Source organism: Plectropomus leopardus, chromosome 23 (genome assembly GCF_026936395.1).
Source record: "Plectropomus leopardus strain MGB_pleo_1.0 chromosome 23, ASM2693639v1, whole genome shotgun sequence".
Classification (NCBI taxonomy): Eukaryota; Metazoa; Chordata; class Actinopteri; order Perciformes; family Serranidae; genus Plectropomus; species Plectropomus leopardus.
This window is the reverse complement of record NC_142198.1, coordinates 2937689-2963696: the sequence shown is the minus strand read 5'-3', so window position 1 is coordinate 2963696 and position 26008 is coordinate 2937689. Positions and strand designations below refer to the sequence as shown.

Below are 26008 nucleotides of genomic sequence, written 5' to 3'. Positions count from 1 at the left end.
TTTGTTTTTTAAATCATACACGGAATTTTTCAGCACCAAACACCATGAGCTGGAGCCCACGGGGCCCTGATTTGCAACGGACCCGCCTCGTGTTTAACCGATGCTCTGCCGAACCCAGCCGCCTCTATCATCGCATGATTTTGTGGGAACAACAGCATTAGTATTAGCAGCTTATCAGTATTAGCGCCTGCTGCTCCGTTTGCTCCCCCCCCGGGGTGGGTGTGCATTGTCGACGCTGCTACTGTCTCTTTAAATTTACCCAGGAGCCCCTTAAGGAGCCCCAGGGGCCCCTAGTCCGGCTCCCCACCCTGAAGACAAGCAAGAGCCTTAAAATACATTAGTGAAGGCCTGCGCCGGGGCGCTTCCACAGAGCAGGACGGAGCGGAGGGCTCATTTCGCCGGCGGAATACATGATTGTGTGATTCTATGAAAAGTTAACTTGGCTCCCGTGCGGGGCGCGTGGGGGGACATCGTAGAGCACGGGCTCCTCAGCGATGGGCTCGTGATAGAGCGCCTGGCAGATGCGTGTCGAACGGTGCCGAGCGGTGTGAACATGTTAGTGTGAAACATGTTGTTGTGAGTGTGACATGTCCCGCTTCAGCGCGAGCGCCCAGTGAAGGTAAGGAGGACCAGCAGCCAGTATTGAAGCCGCGGCCAGGCCAGTGATGGAAGAGAAAGAGACGGGGAAGAGCGAGCCCGAGGACCTCCGCTGTGCCGAGCAGACTGAGCTGCTCTCATTAATAATAAGCGGAGAGGAGGAAGCGACGCGAGAGGAGAGTGACTTGGGAGGTAAAGAGATAAACTCGTGTTATTATTCTTGGTGTTTCTCACCGCAAAGTGGGGCTGCGTGGCTGTCAGAGCTACGGCCATTGTCAGACAGCCAGTTAATCCGTGTCAGGGACAATGCCATAGAGCAGCATGGCCCCTCCGTCTCTGTGGCTCCTATAAACAAAGGCTCAACAGCACGCAGGCAGGCGGACACCGGCTCACTGCTGCCCCCTGCTGCACAGCGGCGGCACCGCCCCGCTCACACCGCTCAATAAACAATAATAAGACGGGTTATTGGGATATATAACCTATATTAGATCACATCTAACACGCGAGTTCTTTCACGTAGGACGTAAAATCACTAATGTTTTCAACAGCATACAAGGTACAGGTGAATTAAATAAAAAGTGATTGCATCAAACATCAAACAGGGAAATTGTGAGCTCCAGCTTTAATCACAATGAGACAAACGGTGACGCCTCTATATATTACATTTTGAGACAATTTCTTATCTATTCTTAACATGTTTTTTTGTGTCCTCAGGACGTAGTTTAACCCTTTGAAACCTGGTGTAACATTACTGTCCTTGTGCTGCTTTCAGATGTCTTATACAAGTATTTCAACTTCTGAACTCAGAGCAAATTGACATGGGAAAAAAGCAGCTGGGTAATAAATGTTTACATAATTGCAAGAAATTAGTGCATTTCGAAAATTATTTTTTTTAAAGAAGAGGGGAAAACTACATTTTAATGATTATACTTCCGTATTTCAAATTATGTTACCAAATTATTATACCTTTTTAAGCACCTGTTTCAGTTTTTTTTAACATTCCATTTTATTTATTTATCTATTTACTAATATTCAGGTGAATTTTTTGTACCGTCTACATTTTTTGCCAATTTTTGGGGCATTTCTTCATATTGCCTTCCTTTCCATGTTTTTTTGGGTTTCAGAGGGTTAAATCAAGGGAGTGTACATTCACATCATTACCTGTAGTTTATAGAGGCCCCATGATATATAATACTATTATTGCAATATTTTTGTGATTTTGAGATTATTAGTATTGTGATAACATATATTAGGAAACCTCAAAATAGGGGTGGGAATCACCAGAGCCACAAAGATACAATTTTATCACGATTCTTAAGTCACAAGACAATATTGTTGCAATTTTAAATGTGTTGTGATATGCTATTGCGTTAATATTATATATTAACGCAATATTGTATATATATTATATTGTTAATATATCACAATTGTTGCTTTTTATTACTTTTTCTTCTGCAATTTATGTCCCCAAAGGAAAACTGTTAACATGTGTTTTATCAAACAAGATAATGTTTTCAGTCTATTCATATCACTTCAGTAGTTTTTATTGCAGCATAACATATTTAGTGGACTGAAAAAGCAATTGTATGAAAAATATCGCTATACAGTGCTATATCAATATTTTCCCTCCACTCCCTCCTCAAGGGAAAACTTTGTCAACATCTGTTTTATCTTATAATATTAATTGAGAGGGATGCTTGAGAATATCAGCACATCATCAATATTGGCAGATATTGGCTTTAAAATGAAATATCAGAATTGGCCAGCATACTGTTTTCTGCTGATATCATAAACCACTTTTTTTTTTTTTATGGACAAAGAGATCATGTATAGCAACCCCCCCCTTAACACACACATATATATATATATATATTCATTTAGGTACGTTTGTACAAATTATGTAGGAGTGACACTGTTTTTTAAATGAGCCCAAACATGTCTTTGAGTTTCTGTTTAGCAGTTTTTTATCTCTTATCGGCTGACATATATGTTACTAGTGTACTTGTAATATGATAAACTTGGACAATTTATTGTCATGCAATTTCTAGAATTGTTTATCAGTGTTAAAAAAAGTTGCAATGCATGTAAACACATTTGCAGCTTTTCAATATATTTCAATATAACTGTTTTAATTAAAAAATATGTAGTTTACATGTTGACACATTATATATTCATTTTACACATAACTTTGTTTGATTGTTCTTTTTTAATCCAAAGGCACAGTATATACCATTTCCACAGATTGTGTAATAATAATTTTTAAAATGAAATTAAAAATTTGGATGTATTCATATTATTGTCTGTACAATGGACAATTTATAAAAATCCCTTTATATATTTTATTATAAATATATATTTTTCAGTATGGGTGGGGCCTGAGAGGCTCCGACGTCCAACAACATTACAACATTTCAGTTTAAGTTGAACCCCTAAATAACTACAGATAATTTATTTGTTATTGCTATTACTACAAATTGATGGAACTGAAAACATTTTTATGATTTCATGTGACAAATAAATTCAGTTGAATTGAATCAGAGAATAAACTGATATTGGTATCAGTTGTTGGCCAAATGGGTTGTTTTTTGTATCGGCATATTGCATGTCAGCAAAAAACAGACCGGCACGTTAATAACCACAGAAAGTAGAATTGTTCATCCCCACTAATAAGATATTTATATGTGCCATTGAGATTCTCACTCACCAAATGTATCCACACATCACACCAGACTGAATCTCTCTCCTGTTTCTGTCAGAGGAAGACCGTCTCGCCAACGGACATGGCGAGGAGGAATCAGAGGCCAGCATGGTCAAACCTGTCCAGTCTCCATGCACTAGCTACTGGAACATCACAGAGGGACCAGACCAACCACTCCTCCTGTCTCGGGCCGCCGGGCCCTCCGGATCTAAACCCAGGGTCCAGAGGGCTTCCCGTCCCGGCCTGAGCCGGATCCCAGGCCGCGACCACCGCCGCTACTACCACGAGTACTGGCGCAGCGAGTACCTGATGGACTTTGACCCCCAGCGGCACGGAATGATCTGTATGGTGTGCGGCAGCTCGCTGGCCACCCTGAAGCTCAGCACCATCAAGAGGCACATCAGACAGAAGCACCCGGACTCCCTGCTTTGGAGCGCCGCCGACAAGGAGGTCATCCACTCAGGCTGGGAGAGCCACCTGAGCCTGGGGGGAGGTCAGAGGTCATTCACTTCTGCTGCTGGACCTTCAGCTCAGGAAGAGGAGGAGCAGCTGGTATCAGAGCAGCATGCTGCCGGTGGGTAGGAGGTTTCAGAGTCTCACACTTGGTGGCAGTATGAGTTTGTGTCTCGGCCTGGCGGTGTGTGAGGAGGAGAGGATGATGTCATCATTCAGTGATGATGTGCTGTGGAGGGGAGGACTGTGCCCGGACAGGACTCTGCTGTTACAGATTCAAAATAAAAGAGAAAAAATTCAAAAAACAGAATATGTGAAAACATTTGATCAAAGGTTGACCAATACTGTTTTTCTAGGGCCGATAAAAATGCTGATTGTTAGTAGTTAATGAGCCTGATAACAGATATTTGGAACTGAAATGCGTTTACAATAAAATTGAAAACCTTTCTGTCCATATTGAGAATTTGGAATATAACAAACATTGAAATTAAACTTTGTTTAAATGCCTTTAGCAAATGTTTGATCGAAACATTCAACATCATATTTAGCAAGTTTCAAGCAACTTTTTTATGTAAAGTCAACTGAAAATTTAAATAAAAATGAATAAAAATAGCTCCCTGAGGATTTATAAAGTAAAAGTTCCTCCCATACTGACACTTTCTTTGCACTTTTTAACTAAATAATTTTATTGCCAATCATTAAAATAAAATGCTGATGCAAATAATCGGCAAAATGTGAAATATTGGCCCCAACAATCAGCCAGGCCAATAATCTGTAAAATTTTGATTTTGGTAATGTAGGTTATAAGCATCCAGTTCAAATGTAAATTATTATCTTCATGTGTTTTGGGGAAATCTGACATAGGAAATTCCCGCTAGGCTGCTTTGACTGGCTCTTCTGTTGAAAACTCAAAGTCAGGAGAAAAATGCAAAACACGAGTGTAGTTTAAAGTGCACTGAGACACCTGTCAGTAATGCATAAACATTAGCACCACTTCACCCCCCTCCAAGGTGCATGGAGAGGGCAAAGAGTTCAAAAGAGGTTAACGCAGGGTCATGACCCTGATGAAGGCCATGACCCTAAATGTGCTAGTTTTGCAATTCAGTTGTTTTTTAAGTCTTAAGTGTTGCTGGAGTTTCCACCTTTTTGACCTTTATTTTTTTTCATAGGAAGAATTCACTCAGAAATTCAGTCGTTGGCATCGGTGTCCAGTTTTTGTCCACAGTCTTTTTCCGAAAACACTGGATGTCAGAACAAAGCTGTTTCATAGTCTAGTCACAACTTTTTTTATGTTTTGCATGTTTTCTGTGGATTTGCATGAGCTTCCTCCAGGCTCTTTGCTTCCCTCCCACCCCTCCCACCATTAACCCTCAAACAAGGCTCTGGCCTCAGAGCTGGAGTCAGTATGACTACATCCCAAACAGTTAGCATGCTGGGGGTAATTCTCCCCTTGATATAATATCACAGAAATGTTACTGAAATGTTTCAACAAATAATGAGATATCATTCACAGCATTAAATCTTACATACGTTAATAATAGAGTATTTCAAAAATAAGTAATACATTTAATAAGCAAGTAAATCAGTTGTTTTTGGGACTAACCAAACTGTTTTTTCATGTAGGTATTCTCTTTTTATTTCTCAAGAGTATTATAAATGCAGTCTGGGATTCTAATCCATTACATTTTTTGTAGCGCTAAAAAATAAATCATCACTGCAATATGAACATGCATGGTCAATACATTGGAAAAGCTCCCCAGATATGCAATGAATCTTGAAAATAATTTTATTAGCGCATGCCATCAGGGTCTGAAATTAACACCAGCCAAGTGCGAAGAGCATATAGATTTTCCTTTTCTGAGGTGGTGCTGATCAAATATGAATCAAGATTCTGTATTTTTCAGCTAATCTTTTCAGAAGCATATTTTTCTGTACTTTTTAGCTGTAACATGAGAAAGTTGCTTGCTCATCCACAGCAATGATGCTTTAAAACTCTTTCATTATGGTTTTGTTTTCTATTTTCTATCCACAGCAGAACCCCCAGAGCCTGTGACGCCTCAGGAGCAGCCACAGCAACCCCCCAGTTTATCTCCCCGCTCTGAGGAGGGTGAAGCCTCACAGCTTAAAGAGGAGGAGCAGGACCTCCCCGGGCCATCAGCCCGGACCCTGGAACGCTACCTGAATGACTCGCTGCACGCCTGGTTCCGCCAGGAGTTCCTGATGGAGTACGAGGCGGAGGCCGGCCGGCTGCTGTGCATGGTGTGTGGAGGAGAGCTGCCCTCACTCCACCTGGACCACATCAAGAGCCACGTGCTGGACACCCACCCCAACTCCTTGGTCTACAGCTCCGAGGAGAAGCACTGCATCTTGCAGGCCTGGGCTCAGACTCATGGTAAGAACACAAAAATAAAACATATGGTTGGTATTAAGGAAACACATAGTAGATTATAGCCACAACAGCTCTAAGTATGTGACTATTGGTGGATCTGTATAACTAAATAATATGTAGTATGATAAATTTATTTTACTTTTTTAGTCATCAATTTTAAATGTATTGACGTCACAAATGCAAATCCACCACCCACCAACACTTTTTATCATTGCTTATCTGGATCAGCATTGCCATAGTAACAGGGTGAGCCGGGCAGTCTGGATATCTAACCCTAACCCTAACCCATCAGCCTCTTGATTCATCCAGATTGCCTCCTGACTACAGACCATATCTGATGAGTTTAGGACCTCGTCAGTGTGTTCCATCAGCATCCAATAGTATCACTAACAACAAGAATTTGATTTTATCGTCCACCACTTAGACCTCCTAACACTGGGCCAAAACCTCATGTGATCTGTCGTTAAATACCACAGTATATCTGTTATTGTTTCATATTTTACATGTTGTATGATTCCCTGTCCCACAACAGAAGAGTCAGAAAACTCAATCAAATCAGAGCCCAACACCGAAGAAGGTGGGGCGGACCTCTATGCTCAGGGAGTGGAGGCCATCCAGATCAACACTGACTTGTACCCAGAAGGCGATGGCACTTTAACTCAGGACACTTGTCTTATTGGTGAGGACGGAGGCGTTGGAGTTCCACAGCAGGGACCTCAGCCCCTCCGCCAGCCCAGGAAGAGGAGGTTACACGGGGGCGACCCGTGGCGGCTCCGCCTCGACTACCTGGTGGCCTACGGGCCTCAGGGCCGCGGCACGTTCTGCATGGTGTGTTCTCAGGTCCTGCAGGAAACCAAGGTCAGCAGCTTCCGCCGCCACATCCAGGAATGTCACCCAGAGACGACAACCCTGAGCCGACAAGAAAGGGAAGCCATGGCTGCTGCCTGGACCAAAGATTACTCTAGTGAAGGCATGCAAGTACAAGATGGTGAGATGCATATAGCTACTACTTAGTGCTGGAAAACTTTCAATTCTTGAATAGTGGTAAGACGAGCTGCACATAGAGGATTTGTCTTATATTGGCATTAACGTAAGAGCAATAAAAAACAGTAAAGAGGCAGGTATTAGAACTTGGGAGGAAAAAGACATTTTTATATAAACTTGAGGCTCAGAGTAGAGTGGTGAGTATTACAGTACATGATCTTTGGAAATATACATGATGCTGAATTTAGGTCCTGTATTTACAGCATCTCTATTTTTGACAAATGTGACAGCAGCTTATGATGAGAACAAGACAGCTATGTTTGTGAGTTCTTGTTAAAAGATGTCAGAAATATGTTTTCAGTTTAACTATAGCAGCACCCTTCCTGCTGTTTTAGCAGAAATCAACCCGAGTGCAGCTGATGTCCTAAATACCACAGGAGAGACGAATGAGGACACCTCCCCTGATGTCAGAACTCCCAGCAAAATGGTGAAGAAGGAGGAGGGTGTTAGTGGAGGGAAGGGTAAAGCGAGGGATGACGGCGCTGCAGCCACACCCTCTCGTCACGGCCATTACCCTGGGAAGGACCAGAGGAGGAACTACCAGGTGCGCTGGCGGATGGAGTACCTGATGGATTATGACTGTCGCAGACACGGGCTGATCTGCATGGTGTGCGGAGCCACTCTGGCCACACTGAAGGTCAGCACCATCAAGAGGCACATCACGCAGGTACACCCACACTCTCTTTACTACAGCTCGGAGCAGAAGCAGGAGGCCCTGCTGAGCTATAACCAGACCGCCCTGCACTTCATCCACTCTGACGACTGCTTCTCCTCCCAGGACCATGGACACACCGAGCTGGCCCCTGATCCAGCACACATCAGCATTTAGAAAGGGCTTCCGTCCACTGTTCCTCCCACGGCCCCTATTCAGAACCTTCCACCTTCTTTCTTTAAGAGAAATTCAAGTATTTGTCAAACAGGGTATTATTCTCTTATTCGTGCCCACTGTCCCCACTAGCTTTGTTCCAAATTTACCAAATCTTTACATAACAGGCGCAGAGTGAATTTTAATCAGACAGAATCCTGCGAATAAAGACCAAAAATGATGACTATAACGATAATGATGTGAACATCCACACGAATAAATAGTTCCTCTATCATTCATCAAATTGCTCTGAAAGTGACCCAACAAAATTGTTCGTCACTGCGTTCGTTGTGGTGTTGAAGCCACCATCCACTTGAGTTGGAACGATTTTTAAAACAACATATTCATAGTCATTGTCATAGTTGTCATTCTTGGTGTGGACAGCTCTTAAGACCCAGGCTGACAAATACTGGGAATTCCCCTGTAAATGTTAATCTGAATCTGATGCTGTGGCTGGTAGCAACTGCCACAAAGGAAATGTCACAACCATGTCACAACCTACAAATGTCATGGCCTAAAAAATGAAAGTCCAGCTCGGCTCTTTTGAATTAATTAAAGCCACATCTGCACGGCATTCATGTCACCTGAGGTTCTCGTGAGATTTTGGAAATTAATAATAATAATTAATATTTATAGTAATAATAATTATTAAAGCTGCAAGCAGCAACGAACAAGCCCTCACACCTTCCAACCACACATTGTAAAATGTATGAAAATGAAATGATGTTTGTCACATAAGGCTACCCTCCTGTTGCCAGTAGATGGTGTCATTATTTTGACTCAGTATTATAGATTAGGCAAGCTAAAACAACTTGCTGTTTTATGGCAAAAGGTACAAAAATAGCATTTTGATTAAGAAAACAGCTGGTATATGCAATTATTACAAATCACATGAGGTCCCCAGGTGACGGCCACGTCAGACCGGCATTTGAGATGGTAAAATTTTGGTGCACTTGTGGCTAGCTTACACCAGCTAGCTAGCATGTTAGCTCTTAAGCCACTGGGTACAGTAGCTCACCCACTAGCCCTACAAGTAGTCACTACTTCACCAATCAATAGATCCATTAGTAAATCTGCATGGTGCTTTTGTGTAAACTGTGGTGAAATTTGCACCATGGATCAATAGCAAAGTGGATTTTGTTTTCACACTTTCTGGTCTGATCGGTCATTAATAACATAATAATATAAATTAAGCTTTTATAGGGATGCACCGATTTTGAAATTCTGGGCTGATACCGATGTTTAAAATAACACAATAGCCGATATCAATGTTTTTTTATTTTGTTTTTGTTGTTATTTATTTCCATTTTGTGCCAAGGAAAGCAAGAAATCTTATTTATGATAATACAACTGAACTGTAAATACAACTGAACTGTGTTAAAGTCATTCAGGCTGTCATTATATTTACTTTAAATGAGCACAAATTCAACCTAATATGAAAAACTTCTTTAAAAATGCTTCAGAAGCCTTTCTACGATACAGATTCATCAAAATTCTCTCTAATATCTTTGCTGTGAAAACAACACTTTCCTTCAAACAGCTGTATTAATTCAAATTTCTTGCTTCTAAAAACGTAAGTTTACAAGATTACATTCATTAACTTTTACCCAATAATCATTTTTACTGAATAGGTTTTGTACGCATCATAATTTAACTTAGTGCAACCTCAGTGAGCTGCTTACAGCTTACGTTAATTAGCTTTCCACCTGCTAATTTCAACATGAATTTGTTGTTCACAGTCATTAGGGAAACATTAGCTTGTCCCCTGACTCGCCGTGAGTGAGTTTACCGTGTCCTCTCAGCCTGATGGTGACGCCGTTTATCTCGATGCCTGCTGTTTAGCCTGCGCAAAATTGATATGACACAAAAGAAAAACGCTAATGCATGTGTCTATCAGAGTATCATTATTTCAGACCACTCCCCTTCTTTTAAGTGTTTCCCTCCCTGGCCTTCCACAAAGGAGTAGATGCTGGCGGTTTAAGTCAACCTTACTGTGAGATGATAATTTTGTGGAATTTATGGAGAAAGAGAAAACCTTCTTTCTTACTACCAATACATCCCCTTAAACCTCCTGTTCAATTGTATGGGATGCCCTTAAAGTGCACCTTAGGGGACAGATCATAGCTTATACCACACAAATGAAGCGAAAATTGAATAAAGAACGTTCGGACCTAGCCCACCAAATTGGAGAGATTGACAAACAATATGCTCAAACTCAAAATGTGGGTCTGTATAAAAAACGGGTGGAACTTAAAACTAAATTCGACCTACTTCACTCAGCTGAACACCTACTTTTAAAAAATAAGGCTAAGTTCTACACCCATAGTGACAAAGCTGACAAAATATTTCCAAAATACAAACGGCAAATGATGGCACGACTTCAGATCATCTGGTATAAATAGCACATTCAGGGACTTCTACTCCAGGCAGCAGATCACACTGAAATGGCTGATTTTTTAAGCAAAATCAACATCCCCAAACTCCCACTAGACTTTAAGAAGAGTCTGGAAGAGTCTATATCTCAGGCAGAAACAGTACTAGCCATATCCTCAATGCAGTCGGGAGAGTGTCAGGGCCCTGACGGGTTCCCACCTGAATTTTTCAAAAAATTCTCTGTCACTTTCCCCTCAGCTGAGTTTAGTCCTGTCCAAGTCCCAAAGGCACGACTGCCCCTCAATCTTTTGTTCAGGCTTGCATCACTCATTGCTAAAAAAAGACAAGACCCAACTGACTGTGTCTCTTATCGGCCTAACCCCCTTTTGAACACGGATGCTAAAATCCTGGCCAAAGTCCTAGCTTGCAGGTTAGAGAATATCTTACCAACAATCATATCAAAAGATCAAACTGGCTTCATTAAAGGCAGGCATTCCTACTTTAACATACGGCAACTATTGGATATAATAGTCGCTGTAGTCATGTGTTGTTTCCCTTGATGCTGAGAAATCATCCAACTGTATCAAATGGAATTATTTATTTGCGGTCCTGGACAAAGTCAGTTTTGGCTTGAACTTTACTCAGTGTATCAAAATTTTATACTCCCACCCTACTGCTTCAATCCGTACTAACTGTCAGAACCATTTCACATTCACCGTGGAACCTGCCAGGGGTGCCCCCCGAGTCCCATGCTTTTTGATTTAGCCATCGAACCACTTGTAATATCCTTCTGTGACTGTGAGGACATGTGCGATGTCTGGAGAGGCATCATAGAACATAAAGTCTCGCTTTATGCGGACGACCTTTTGCTTTTTGTTTCTAACCTGAGCACCTCATGGCCCTCTGCTATATTATTGCATGGTGAGTTTGGCCGGTTTTCTGGGTATAATCTCAATCTTCATAAAAGTGAACTCTTTCCTATCAATAATGGAACGCGAGTCCTAGATCTTACTAGCCTGCCTTTTAAAATTGAGAAGAATAAGTTTTCCTACCTGGACATCTCAGTAACTAGGAAGTAGAAGGATTTATTTCAAGTTAACCTTATGACTTTGCTACATCAGGTTAAACGATCTCTGACACCGTGGTTGCTCGTGTCTATCTCCCTTGTGGGACCTATCAATGCAGTCAAAATGACCATCTTACCAAAGTTTTTGTACCTTTTCCAAGCGGTAACAGTTTTTATCCCCAGATCCTTTTTTGACCAACTTGATTCCGCCATCGCATCCTATATATGTCAGGGTAAATGTCTTCGCCTCAGGAAGACCTTCAGAAAACCAAGGCGACCAGCAGTCTTGCTCTCCCGAATTTTCGCTTCTACTATTCGGCTTCTAACCTGCATTGTCTGACATTTTGGTTGTTTTATCAAAGCTGGCCAGACAGCCCTGACTGGGTAGCATTGGAGCTAAACTCGGAGGACAATTTGTCCATATCTGCACTGCTAGGATCCTCGCTCTGACTTCCTTCCCTCAGATTTGTTTATAATTAGGTGGTTAAACACTCATTGAAAATATGGACCCAATTCAGCAAATGTTTTGGTTTACAAGATTTCTCTCTTCTGAGACCTATCATATCAAATTATCCCTTTATGCCATCTACACAGGATGCAGCCTTTAAGGAGTGGCACAGGAAAGGTATGACATGCTTCCAGGATCTGTTTATAGATAACACCCTGGCATCATTTGAGCAGCTGAGCAGAACATTTTATATTCCTAAATCAGACTTTTTCAGGTATTTACAAATAAGGCACTTTGTGTCCTGTCATATACCCAGACTGTCCATAAAGCCAGACACATTTGTTGACTCTACAACATAGTGTCAGCCCAAAGTTGTGCACAGGGCTCATACCTCAAACGCCAAATGATCTCGTATGTATCCTAAGGTTAGCCTCTACCGTGATAAATGTAAGACTGCTGAAGACTCCCTCATCTATATGTTCTGCTCATACTCCAGCCTTAACCAGTTCTGGACAGAGGTCTTTCGTACTTTATCTCAGATGTTAAACGTTAGACTGGAACCAAACCCTCTGGTGGCTCTGTTTGGGGTTGCTGGCACAGAGATCTGACTAAGGGGTCCAAAAAGACATGCTCTGGCCTCCCTCTCTCTCCTTGCAAGGCGAGCCATGCTGCTCAGGTGGAGGGACATTGCCCCGCCCACTCATACACAGTGGTTGACAGATGTCATGTCATGTCTAAAACTTGAGAAAATCAGACTCTCTCAAACATACAACCCGGAAATACCACGACACTTGGGGCCCTTTTCTGGCTTTATTCAGGAATTTGCAGATGCAAAATTTGGAAGCGCAGCCTCATCACTTTACACTTTGACCAATCATGCTGTGTGAAATCCTGTTGTAACAGATAAACACAACTATACACAGTCCATTTACAGTGACTGGAGAGGGATTGTTTTTGTTCTTTACATTTTGATATATATATATATATACCATATATATGTATGTGGATAGGTATGGGTGCTCCATTTATATTGAAAATTAATTTAAAAAAAAGATTTTAATAAAAAAAACACTAATGGCCTCTGCCATTAGTGAACGTCATCTTATTTGCTGATAGGCCGATGGCAGTCAATAAGGCCGATACCGGTGTGCTGCCAATAAATCTGTGCATCCCTAGGCTTTAGACATTAAAACTCCTGCTTGAGTGTCTGGACATTTATTTTTGTCATCATGATATTTGCTGTGTAGCTATTATCTTTCAGGTCCAGGAGGGGGCCTAGGGTTTGTTTCTTGTCGGGGCCCGAGTCTTATGCTCTCAGGAAGTTAGAAAAAGAGGCTACATCCACACTAATATGTTTTTTGCTAACCTTTGCTTAGCTTCTCTTACAGACTCAAACCCCTAAAACAGATTAGAAGGCACTGCTAGACCCGTTTGAGTTTCAAACTTGCAAACTTGCATTTTAGTCTAGACAGACAGAATTGAAGACTTTGATGATGCAGACAGGCACATTTGCCACCTGAATGGTCTTATTAGTGTTTAATTTAATGTGATTTGTCATGCTATCACCCTCTCACGTGACCCATTTCTGGAAGAAAACAATCAACATTAGCCTTTGCTCCCTGAGTAAATTCAGCATAGACATAGAACAAATTACAGGTGTTTTTTCCTTTCAGTCACACTTTCGCCATGTCCGCAATATATTCTGTAAAGCCTCATTCCCACTGCACAAAAAAACCCCAAACTGCTAACACCTGTTAACATCTGGCTTTTTAATGCAATGAGAATCAAAGTGTTCAAATGACTCACGGTTATCGATCACCTCCAGCTCTGATCGGCATTGAGGGAAACAACACCTGGGTGAACACGGTCATTTCAGCTCCTTAACCAACAAGATGAAAAGACACACCGACACCTATTAGCTCTCCTCCTAAGCAGCTCAAACATTGATCCTAATTATCCCATTTAATCTGCCGTTTGAAATAGAGATTGATTAAGCAACCTATAACCTAAACACATACACACACATTCAGCTGCTGCAGAGCCGTGTACACAGCTCTGCTCTCCTGTCAGTGAGAAAGCAGTCTGTAGCCTATTTTTGGTGGGTTTATCACCAAAAAAAACCTGTATGCATGCGCTAATTTTGGTGGGAAAGAGGTATCATTAAGCAACCAACTAAAGAGCAGACAATCTGCTTCCTGTACACATTGGCTCAGTCATACTCTGTGCATGTGAATGGTCATATGGTATAAGATTTCAGGCGTGTTAGTATGGACGTAGATTATTTCTGAAACGGTGCTAACGTGCTCGTGTGGACAGAGATCGTTTTAATTTAAAAACGTTGTAGTGTGGATGTAGCCAGAGTCTTCGGTGAGTCCGAGGTGAGGTAGTTTTACAGTAATGTCTGAAGACAACACAGCACTTTGTCCCCAAAAATGTACTTAACCCCAGCTTTGTTCTGTACAGCCAGTTGAATGAGACTGTGTTTGATGTTATTGCTGAAGACAATGAATGCCAGCGTGCAGTCCGTGAGTTCAGATTGCTCAAGTCTATTTAATTCCTTGTTTACAGTGGAGGAGAAGGACGTCCTCCTGTCTTTCATCCATTATAATGAGATATGTTATCTCTCTGTCAGTCTGCATTATTGCTCCACCGGCCTGCATCCTTTTCATCATCTACAACTCATCTTAGCTTGAACTGCACAAAGAAAAGAATATGTAAATATATGAAAAAATAGAATTATTTTTCCTTTATACAAGCACTTTTATGCACCCTGGTTTCTACAAAGCGTGTTTGTAATTTTGTCCAGTTTTTCTACTTCATTCAAGATTTCAACAATGACATTGATCGTTGGACTTTGAAAAGTTTGTTACAGCTTTGCTTCATTTTTTCTGCCACTGTACAAAATGTATGCAACAGAAGAGTAACTTGGAGCTGTCAGAGGAAGAAAAGTCTGCCATAAAATGTCACTTCTTCACCTGAAAAATGTAACTCAGGGATTCTGTTTTCATCAACAACCATCTCATCAGTTAACTCTGAGGAGGCTGTTGACAAGATACTGGATACATGTTACAGCTTTGTTTGTAAAGGTGATGCTAGAAATACAGCAGTAAAAGAGCGTTAGGGTTAATGTTAAAATAAAAACAAAAACTGAGATTTCATTATACTTTGAGGAAAAGTCATGCAAGAATTATGCATAATTAAGGGAAAAGAAACTGACAATAAGAAAAAGTTGTGTCTTGAGAAAAGTTTAATACCGAGGAAATGTTAAATTTAGAGAATACATGTTTAATATAAAGAATAAAGTCAGAATTTTGAGTGGAGAAAAGCCTAAATATTGTGATAGGAAAAAATATTTAAAGAAAATAGTCCGAACGTAAGATTAAAGATGACAGTTTAAAGGTCCAGTGTGTAGGATTGAAGGCATATATTGGCAGAAATTGAAAATAATATTCATAACGTTGTTTTCTTTAGTGAATAATCAGCTGAAAATAATTGTTGTGTTTTCATTACCTTAGATTGAGGCATTCAAATCTACATACAGAGTGGGCCCGCTTTCACTGAGTCTGCCATCTTGTTTCTACAGTAGCCCAGAAAGGACAAACCAAACACTGACCTTAGAGACGGCCATTCGTGTTTTATGTTGGACACCAAAGTCCTCCTACATGCTTTGCACATGGAAGAAGTTTCTGTTAGTTGCAATCTACAGACAATCCTAAACACTGGACCTTTAAGACAAAAGTCTTAACATTGCGCCAAAAAAGTCTTAATTTGAGAAAAAGTTTGAATGCTTTAATCGTACATTAAAAATGCTGTCATATTTTCATGATTAAGTCAAAAAAAAAAAATAAAAAATTTGATAAAAATTTGAGAATTAAGTAATAATGAAGATAAAGTTGTCATTTTAAGGAATATGCATTGGACTGTCAGGAAAACAAAAACATGCACATATTGTCATTTTACCCCCCCAAATCTCAGTTTTTCCCTAACAGTGCCCTGATGACTCTGTTGAACATTGACAGAATTTGCTTGGTTGAAGATACAAACTGTGATATTGAGGGACTTTACCTGTTCCACTCTGACAGCAGAGACATAGTGTCACGTTTCCATTTCATTGGTCCACTCGGCTGAGAACCGGCCGCCACGACACTCTACAAGAGTTCAGATATAGCACTTAATTATTTAAAAATGAAGTTACAGTGAAATGAATGATACAACATGTGATACATTTGCTTGCGTGTGCGTGTTTATATTATGTATGTGTATGATGGCATGGAGAGAGATCCTCTTTGACTCCTCATTTATCTTCACTCTCACCTCGTCCGCTCACCTTTCATTTGTACATGGCCAACATGTGAGATATGTTTTCTCTCCTCCATGATCTTTGAATAAATACTCAACACCATGAAGCTGTCTGCTGTTAATTTTTACTGTGATTTTTTATTCAATTTATCCAATGAAAAAAAATCATAATGCTTCATTAAAGCTGGGGTAGGCAATTTAATATTGGTGCCACTGTACTAAAATCACAAAAAACGAAGCATATTTTTATCCAAATATTCTGAAAGAACAGATTTCTGGCCCTCCACTTGGCTCCGTTTTCAGGCTTAAGAAAATCTAGCCTGTGATGGGAAGCGTTGGCCAATCAGAGGTCATCTCAGAGAAAGCAGCTGATAATCATGGCCTATGATTCTCTTTTAATTCTTTTAACTGAAAAATATGCTGTTCTTTAACATAATCTTATTTTTCTTTAATTATTTCTTTAAATTTGAAAATTAATTTAGCTCTGTGTGTGTCTGCATGTTTTAATGTAATATTTCTTAACTTTCTGGCTATTGTGTTCAGGTGTTTGTGATGAGAGATAGGGAGAGGGGAAGGGGAAAAATGTGTAGAGAATGTATTTATGTAATTTTTTCTTCCCTACAAATTATTAAAAAGAGCTAGAAAAAAAAACTGCTGTCAAACTTTAAATAGGCAGTGCCAATCCTATATGAAATATAAATAAAGACTGTATCGCTTCATTGCCAAATTCTCACCTCAAATGCATTTAGAAATATTTTAGTGCACGGTTTCAACTGTAAAATGAGAACGTTTGGGACTTGGCTACCCTGTTACATACAGTTGAGCCAACACAGCACCATGAGCTGTCTGGAGCAAATTCCTCATATTACAGCTAAACAGCACACTACGATATGAACAACTGAGGGTAAGAATAAGAAATGCAGTAACAGAATTCTGATTCATATTTGATCAGTGCTGCCTTGTTCAATAGTTGGAGGTTTTTTTTAATGAAAGTTGCTCAGTGAGTGGCGCATTAAGTCAGAAAAGTTTTGATTTTGTCTAAAATTAGAAAATTTTTAACAGAATACATGCAAACAACAATAAAACTCTCAGCCAGAGAGGCAACGAGACCAGCAGTCCGAACACCAGAAGCCTCTGCTGCATCAGCGACACATGGCCGATTTTCAACCAGCTTTGTATCAAAACAATGTGGGTCATGTGTGTAAATTTACTGCAGTAAACTTCCCTCCATTTAATCAGAACCTAGAGCCAGACCCGCCCCTCTCTCTGCGTCTCGAACTCAGACCAAAATCCAATCAGACTGTTAATTTAAGCAGTAATGATTGAATATAAATCAAGATTATGTTACTGATCTCTCTGTTTGTCTCTTAAAATGTTTTCAGGAACGTATTTTAATACCATGTTTGCCATAATATTGATATGAGTTTGTGAACAGGAAGTGGGCGCCATATTGCTTCCTGAAAATGGAGGCTGAGAAAATGAAACAGGAAAAGTAAGCTGATCAAATATAAACCAGGATTCTGTTACTGAGCTGCAAATGTTCTCAGAAACATGTTTTATCTTACCTCTAAACTGGAACACAACATTCGTCCAGCCGCTATTGTGTCGAATGCATGACGTTGCATTATTTCACCCAGCAGCAGGAGCATTTACTGGTCCAATGCAATGCAGGTGTTGCACATTTTCTACCTTTTGATCTAAAGCCATGCCAGGGATCTTTTTCTCTGGTTTTACAGGATCAGTTTCAGAAGTATTTCTTGTCTTTCTAGAGCAGAGACAGCTTAAATCTGTGTGAGGACTGTCCATCACTGAAACCCTTCTTTCAGCAGCTCTTTCTCCGGCTAGCTGCAGCTTGTTAAGCCCTGCACCTCATCAGGCAACGTAGCACACCTGTGCAGAGCTGCAGGAGACAAAAGGGACATCATAGGAACAGAACATATACAACTGTAATACAGCTTCGAGACTGTTTTTAAAGCATCTCTTGCACTAAGAGGAGTCAGAGGAGCATGATAAAGTGGCAGCTTTAAAACTAGAATCATCACCTTGTGGTTGTTTGCTTCTGCAAACCCCACAAGCTGCATGTAAAATTACCATTCATGTTTGTGAAAAATATGCATACTTTGCACACAACTACAACATGGCAGCACAGTATAATAGTATATTGAATATATATATATTTTTTAATTTAGCATGTAGTATATTGAAATTATTAATAATATATATATATATTTTTTCATCTAAAAACAAATCATGGCATCATGACAAAAGCCTGGCAGGCAAGGGTTAAAATTCTGAAAATTAATGAATATTTAATATTTATGATTAGGACCGATGTTGGTTAAAAAATTAACTCAATGAAAGTAGAATATAATATTAATGTATAATATTTTTTTAAGCTTGATTTTGAACAGCGCATTTTGTACACAGAGTGATGTATATGTATAATATTAAAGCGGGCCTCAAAGGGTTAAAGTTGGTTGTCCCTGCCCTGGCATATCAAAAAATATACAATACCCTCCCTAGTGGTTAAAAATGATTTGAAATGCCTCCCCCATTTTACACCTCCCCCTCCACACTCATTAATTTACAGACAGCCCCTAACATGCTATTAGCAGTTAGCATGATCCTGATAATTCTCATTCAGCAAACACGGATCTTCTGTTCATGAATTATACTTTTGCAAGGATCGGTTACTTTATGATCAGCTTCAAGTCTGGTTTGAAGAGACGAAAAAAATCCAGATGTCAGATCACAAAAACTCAAATCTAGCTGTTCTCCAGCATCACCCTGCCATCCTGAATGTGCTGTATGTTGACTGGAGCTGCTCACTGTGTAACACTTCATTCACTATTTACCACTTTGATTCTCTTATGTAATCCCACGTAGGCTCTAAATGAAATGTCAAGTCTGCATGTGACTGTTAACATTAATGGTTTTAGTATGCTGGCCTGCTCTAAAATTAGAAACCATAATCCCCCCTCCACCCAAACACCATAACAGACAGCAGCCTCAAGTCAAAGCTTCTTATTTTAAATATTTCATCAGGGCACATTTTTTTAATCTTCTGTCCTCCCACACTGCAGGCATCCTGGGGAAATAATTGTTGTCTTTACCCCGAGAGAAGAAAACACATCCACAAAGCCACGGTCCTTTGACGTGTTTTTATTAATTTCACTTTGACATCAGTACAGAGACCACATACTTTTTTTTTTTCTTTTTTAACATTTTTCTTTTTTCCTGCAACATCTTTCCCAAAGCTTCAAAAAATCGGAACCAAAGTCATAGCTAATACAAAACAGAGCTGATGTTAGTGAACAACGTCTAGAAACAAGTAGAGTCGAAAGCAAAACGAGACTCTCTGAGACAAAAAAAAGTCAAACACACTCCTGCCACACACTCCCATACCCGATGAAAACACGAGGACAGACGGGAAAAAGGGGAAAGCAACATGCTGCGGGGGTTTTATGCATGTTATATATTACACTCAAAAGAAATTGCCAACTTTTATTCTGGAAATCTGTTTAGCCTTGGTAGAACACTAATGGGTAATGTGGCCTTTTCTGAAAAAAGTCATGGGAAGCTAATTAGTGGGGTCAGAATGGTTCAAGATGGTTCAGCATGAAGGTTTCTGGTATATTAAAGGGTCATTTTAACCAAAATACAAAAAATCTCTCTAGTTTTAGATTTTATTTTTTGTGTTTTCAGAGAACTAGGGTTACACTTGTAACTTCATCACTTTTCAGATCAAATTCAGTGACTCTGAGATTTCTACCGCCACCACAATATAATTAACGTTAATGGATTTAAGTTTGTACTGCTCACTGTGAACAGTTTTCCTTGGAACAATTAAAAATATTAGAAATTTAGAAATAATCCCTGTGCAGTGCAGACTCATAATACAATGTCGTGAGAAGCACAAATGATACCTCATTTACAACCATTGGTATTGGGGTAGAGGTAGAAATCTACAGAAAAAAAGACAAACAAACAAAAAAAGGGCAAATAACACTGACTGAACATTAGACGGTCAGTTCAACCCAAAACACAAAAATCTCATTTATTTCTCTTGAATTCAGAGGACCAGGGTTACGTTTGTAACCTCCTCGGTTTTCAGATTTAAGTTGGTGACGCTGAGCTTTCCACCTCCACCGCAATACGACTGACATTAACAGAACTACATTTGTGGTGCACAGTGAGAACAGTTTTCCTTGGAGTTACGTTCTACTGCAGAAACAGTCTTAAAAAGTGCTTAATAATAATATATCAGAGCTGAGAGCACCACAAATGGTTCATAAGCAGTGTTTGTGAAACAGAGGTAGAAACCCCCCCCCAAAAAAGAACTGGCCCTTTAAAAGAATAACTGTAAACCAAACATCTAATGCAAACGTAGCTTGCATACAGGATAACTTTTAGATGAAAATGCCGACTTAAAGCTACAATATGCAACCCCCCCCCCTCGAAGCAGAACACATAATAACCTCATCAGTGCCTCACCCTCACAGACGCTGCTTACCTCAGCTTCAGGCTTTAAGACATCAGCATGAGTGCCAAAATGCAGGGCCGTAACCTCTACAGCTGGGGTGGTGGGGGGGGGCTAGCATCGTCAACAGAAACATTGCATATTTTGGCTTTAAAAGTCTGAGACAGCATGCACATGGGATCAACCAGTACACCTGTGAGACAACACACAGTGGCGGGCATGCATGGGGAGGAATGTTCCACCAGAGAACACATTCAGTACACAGGCAGACGTAGTAGTACTTGGAGTAGTTACTGCATTGAGAGGCTGTTGGCTATTCAGTATTCAGGGGACATTTACTCCGTGCAAACTTAACTCGGGGCACAATGAAACGGACAGCAACACTAACATACTCATTTCCTTCTATATATTCATCCCTTAAAAACAATATGGAGACGTAGCAGAACTGCTAACATATGACTATGGTTTTTACTGAGTTTTCGAAAAACACCATTAAAACAGTCACAAGTAATAATATTAAACAAAAGTCAGGGTCAAGAATATGATACAGCCTATAGAAAGGGTGAGAATCTGTTTCCAGCTTAGACTATGACATGCGCGTCATGGCAGTCAAACAAAAGGAACAAAGTGACAAACAGAGCTCTAGAATAATCACTTCAAACCAAAACCACTTCCATATCCCCCCGCGACACTCTTTATTCAACATGACACCCCCTTCAGTTTGTTACACAAGTCCCTCAATCTCAAACCGTCATTTTAGGTCACTGTTGAGGTTTTGTATGGAGTCCAAAATGTGCCAACACAATAGTTCTAGAATAACAAGTGTTTAATTATAAAACATGAATCAGGGTTCCCAGAATTCCCACAATTTCAAAACATTTCCATCACTTTTCAAGGACCCATAATAATATTTTTTAAAAAATGTCCTTGCTTTGTGTTTTTCTAACATATCAAACATAATTTCAGTTAGCTGGCATAGATGAAGGGAGAGACAGATTGCATGGAGAAAATTACAAAATGTACGCGATAGTAAATAAAACATCACACATTGATGCATATTAGAGCAAAAAGTGACAGAAAATTAATTTGGTGTCACATTACATTACGTGGCAGTTTACCAATGCAGAATTACTTTAACAATTTTGTAACACAAAACACAATTCCATGACTTTCGTTCCTTTCAATGATTTTTTAATAATTACATGACATTTCTAGGCTGAGAAAAACCTGTCTGTGAAATTCAATGCATTTTCCAGGTTTTCCATGAAAAACCCTGAACCCGTGGGAACCCTGATTAATGAATTAATACATTTTAAACACTATTAGACAGTTTTAAATTCAATTTCCAATTCAAATTTTCATCCTTAAAGTGGAATTGTAATTTTTTTTATTTTTAGCGTGAATTAGCTTTCGTATCACTACTTAATTGGTTATCCAAGTGTATACCTTAAAAAAAAAAGCTTTGACAAAATGCAATTTATTTCACTTACAAACACCAACAGTGAGCTGGGAAGCCATTTTTGAGATTAAAGGGTTTTATAACGAATCAGGGAGAATCTCTTAACTTATCAAACAATCAGGAATTATTTCTACGGAGGCCTTTGAAAGACCTCCAGTTAATGAAGCTCAATGACACTTAACATAACTCTTACAATGCTGTTGTCAAGCTACTAGGGAGTCAAAGCAGCCATCCTATAATTAATATCAATAATAGTAATAAGCAGTGAGAAGAAGAATAAAAATTTACAAGTGAACGTGAGACGTCAACACTGTGGCTTGAACAGGTGCGACAAAAGGAGTTAGGGCTGCTGTCAGTGAGGGAACTTTCCGTTTGATATAAAAAGCGAGGCTAAGTTGTTCCATACAGCAGAGAGAGCCTGTAGTTGTCTTAAGGTGTATGTACATCCAGAAAACTGTTCAAAAAATGCATCTGATCACAAGGGTGAACTAGACCAAATTATCACAGCTGGCTCAGTGTTCCAATCCTTTTTATTTCAACCTGCTCAGGGGTTTAAAAAATAAAAGTTCAGTGCATTGCAGAAACTTACATACACAAGTGCCTGTAGGGTGAATGGAAACTAACTCAATAACAGGCCCATCAGTAACAGCAAACCCATTATGCACCTCCAAAATGAATTCCTATCTATCCACAGAACAGCTGCAGAGCGAGAGAGCAGGGTAAGACTAGCCACAATTACACCCAAAACATTGGTTTATTCCTTTTTTTTGACATTTTTCTAACCTTCTCCAGCTTAAATCATCCATTTACCTTCAGGGAAATGTGGTTTAAAGTACAGACATTTGCTTTTTTTTTTTTTTTTTTGTGACGTAGACAGCCATCATCCACCCCCTGCTCGCTGTAAACCAGGTCATAGATTCAGTCTAGTTCACTCGACCCTGCCTCCATTCCCCTGTGGCACGCCCACAGACAGTCAGGGTCCGCCGCGGCGCTACATCACTTCCTCGCTAGCGACACGCTTCCTGTCTGCACAGGCACAGTTCTTTTTAATGCTTGCAAGTTAAGCTGCGCAGTAGTTTTACATTGAATATCGAGTAGCTCAGAGATTTTCTACCTAGCAGGGTTCAGTGTAGTACGGGGGTGATGCTGGATGGAGGAGGGAGGAGGAGTTAGACTGGGGGGGAGGGCGAGGTTATCTGAGAGAGGGGAGGAGAAGGTAAAGGGGGGTCTAGGATGGTGATGGAGATGAGGATGATGGTGACATGGAGGTTTCTAATTGAGGGGTGGATCATTCAGTTTTGCTGCGCTTCACAGCTCCGGGAAGTTTCTCTTGCAACCTGCAGGAGGAAAACAAAACGGGTGTCAACAAATCTGGGAGCTCATCATCTATGATACACTCGTTACTGATGATTAGATACACTCACTTGGCCATTGTAGTGTTGATCTGAGTGCGTGCCATGTCGATGTACTGATCAATCTGGGTCTGCAAGGAGAAAAGATGGGAGAGAGAAGTTAAACATCAGCCTGAGAAAGTTGTTATCTTAAAATAAGGAAACATGCTGAACTCCTGGTAAAACCCGAAAACTTTACTGTTTCCCCACATGTACATATTTTTTGTACTTATATTTTATGCTGTTATCTTTTACACATCCCTTGTCAATATTTGCATGTCCCTGCACAAAACTGGGTTACGGTTAAATGTTTTGTCTTTCTTTTTTTACTGCTTAAAAGGCTAAAATCTTATTTTATTATAAAGCGATGCACAGCGTATTGATTGACTCAGTTTTGCCTGTCCTGCTCGCGCTCTGATTCTTTGCCTCTTTGCAGGGGAGACCACTACAGAAGGTGTGTGAACTCCATGTTGGGTACAGTCAATGGGAGTTCGCCCAGCACACACACAGTGACAGGGCTAACTGTTAGCATGACAGGTCTAATGTTACCCAATAGTTATTAATGGGTTAAACAGCAGAGTTGAGCCATTTCAGTGTTGATTTCAGTGTTGGTTTGAGTTTGTTGGGATTGTATAACAGCTCGCTGTTGGATGCTGTGTTAGCTCATGACGCATTTGCGCAAAAACAGCACACTAGCTCCAACAAGTGTAGGATTTGCAAAAAGAGAAAGACAAATATTTGTATCCCAAAATTGAAGTCACAACAAACTCGCACCAACACGACAGCTAAGACTGTTAACTACCAGTAGGTTACATTAGCCGTGTGATACCAGGAGTGGCGGCGGACACTCTATATGTTGAATGATTACCAACATGTACTTTAGTACTCATGTCCACTCATAGTTTATTATCACCAAGACAAATTTCTTGTATGTGCAAACCTACATGGCAAAAATACAGTTTCTGATTTTCTAAAAGGAGTCTGGGCTACTTGTTACAGCCACGATCTGGAGCCAGATAAGCCACAGGAAATGATTGGCTGGACATCTGAGCAGCTCCTTAGCATCTGAACCTTTATGAGCTGGTGAGTCAGGAGTTGCAGTCACTGATAAGATGACATATTTTTGGTGTGAATTTCTTCCGAGATGACGGTACATTAGTGTCGGCAATAACTCTGCCATAACTCACAGACTCACAAAGCAGCTGTGAGAAACCAGCAAGTGAGCGTCTCTGTAAATGATGCAGACTTTATCAGCTGAAACTTCAGTTGATAAAGTCTGCATTGAACGGTTGATGAGTTTAAGCCCTTAAAAACATAAAGTTCATGGTTCTCCTGACATGCATGGCCTCGACTCTGACGGCCTTCTTATGTGAGCCAGCGGTGGAATGACTTCATATTCTCAGCAGCTGGACTCTGGACAGAAACAAGAGGGCCGCAGAAAGCCTTCAGTGTGTGATGATCACTGCAGTCATTCAGTGAGCTCACTGCTGACGGAGCGTCATCGCTGCCCTCAGCCGCTCTGAGTCTCACTTTGTCATCTGATATATTCATCATGAGCGGGAACAGAGGGATGCGCTCTCACCTTGTTCTTCTCGTAGATGGGAGGCACGGCGAAGAGGAGGATGTCAGCTGGAGGACACACAGAGAGCACGCATGTTAGGAACACAACAACATACTGAAAAAACCTGCTCATGCAAATGTTTCTATTCATTTTACTCATGCCTGTGTGTTGGGACAAAAAAAATAAAATTGTTTATTGTTAAATCTGTCAATAGATGATTTTTCAAATTTATAAAAAACAGTAAATTGGTAATTAATCAGTAAATAAAATAATAATCCCATTTTACCTGTACATTTCTGTGAATCTACATTTCTTTCTGCATCTAAACATTTATTCATTGAATTATTGATATTCTTAGCACTTTCTTGATATTCTAATTCTTTCTACACGTTTGTCCCACACAGGGGTAACATGAGCTGTGACTAGGGGTCGACCGATATTGGTTTTTCATGGCCTATACCGATTATTAATACTTAATGAGAGCGATAATTGATATGTGGAACTGATATGTATTTGCAAATTTCTTATGAAGTGACTCATTGCCTTTTTTTTTCCAAATTTAGAATCTGGAATGTGACAAACTCCAACAAAACAAACAAAACTTGCTAAATGCCTTTAACAAATGGTTAATCAAAACTCAAACGTTCAACATCATATACAACAAGTTCCCAGCAACTTCTATAATGTTCAGCGAAAACTTAATTTTTCGTTAATTTAACAATAATCTCCCTGAGGTTTTGCTGAATGTAATAGGCAAACTTTTTTCCTGATTCATTTTTTTGGCTCTGATAATTGGCAGGGTTGATAATCTGTGGACTCCTAATTGTGACTATTTGTATGTAGCTCCCTCTGCTGATTTTGACAAAGAATTATTCTTAAATTTAA

At 40.1% G+C, this 26008-nt stretch overlaps 2 protein-coding genes across 6 annotated transcripts in view; one reads left to right on the top strand and one right to left on the bottom strand.

Annotated features, from left to right (window-relative positions):
• Positions 1–198: 198 nt before the first annotated feature.
• zfta (zinc finger translocation associated) lies at positions 199–16335 on the top strand. Of its 3 annotated transcripts, none has more exons than XM_042511987.2 (5): positions 199–789; positions 3354–3869; positions 5784–6140; positions 6670–7125; positions 7517–16335. In XM_042511987.2, the coding sequence occupies exons 1-5, from the start codon at positions 666–668 to the stop codon at positions 8008–8010; spliced, it is 1947 nt and encodes a 648-aa protein (XP_042367921.2). In that variant the 5' UTR covers positions 199–665; the 3' UTR covers positions 8011–16335. The 3 variants fall into 3 exon arrangements, with proteins under 3 accessions (XP_042367921.2, XP_042367919.2, XP_042367920.2); XM_042511985.2 differs by having other exon boundaries at positions 200–789; positions 5781–6140; XM_042511986.2 differs by having other exon boundaries at positions 202–789; positions 5781–6140; positions 7520–16335.
• Positions 16336–19378: 3043 nt separating this feature from the next.
• Positions 19379–26008, bottom strand: part of rtn3 (reticulon 3) — a 44773-nt gene continuing 38143 nt past the window's right edge. For all 3 annotated transcript variants that reach the window (XM_042512264.2, XM_088073734.1, XM_088073735.1), the window contains 3 exons: positions 25145–25191; positions 23596–23654; positions 19379–23508 (listed from right to left, as the gene is read on the bottom strand). In XM_042512264.2, the coding sequence (XP_042368198.2) occupies positions 23460–23508; positions 23596–23654; positions 25145–25191 (155 nt within the window). In that variant the 3' untranslated portion in view covers positions 19379–23459. The remainder of the gene's footprint in view (positions 23509–23595; positions 23655–25144; positions 25192–26008) is intronic.

Coding starts and splice junctions, on each gene's coding strand:
- zfta (XM_042511985.2), top strand. CDS start 666: ATGGAAGAGAAAGAGACGGGGAAGAGCGAGCCCGAGGACCTCCGCTGT. Junction 790..3,353: donor AGAGGAGAGTGACTTGGGAG/GTAAAGAGATAA, acceptor TGTTTCTGTCAG/AGGAAGACCGTCTCGCCAAC. Junction 7,126..7,516: donor AGGCATGCAAGTACAAGATG/GTGAGATGCATA, acceptor CTGCTGTTTTAG/CAGAAATCAACCCGAGTGCA.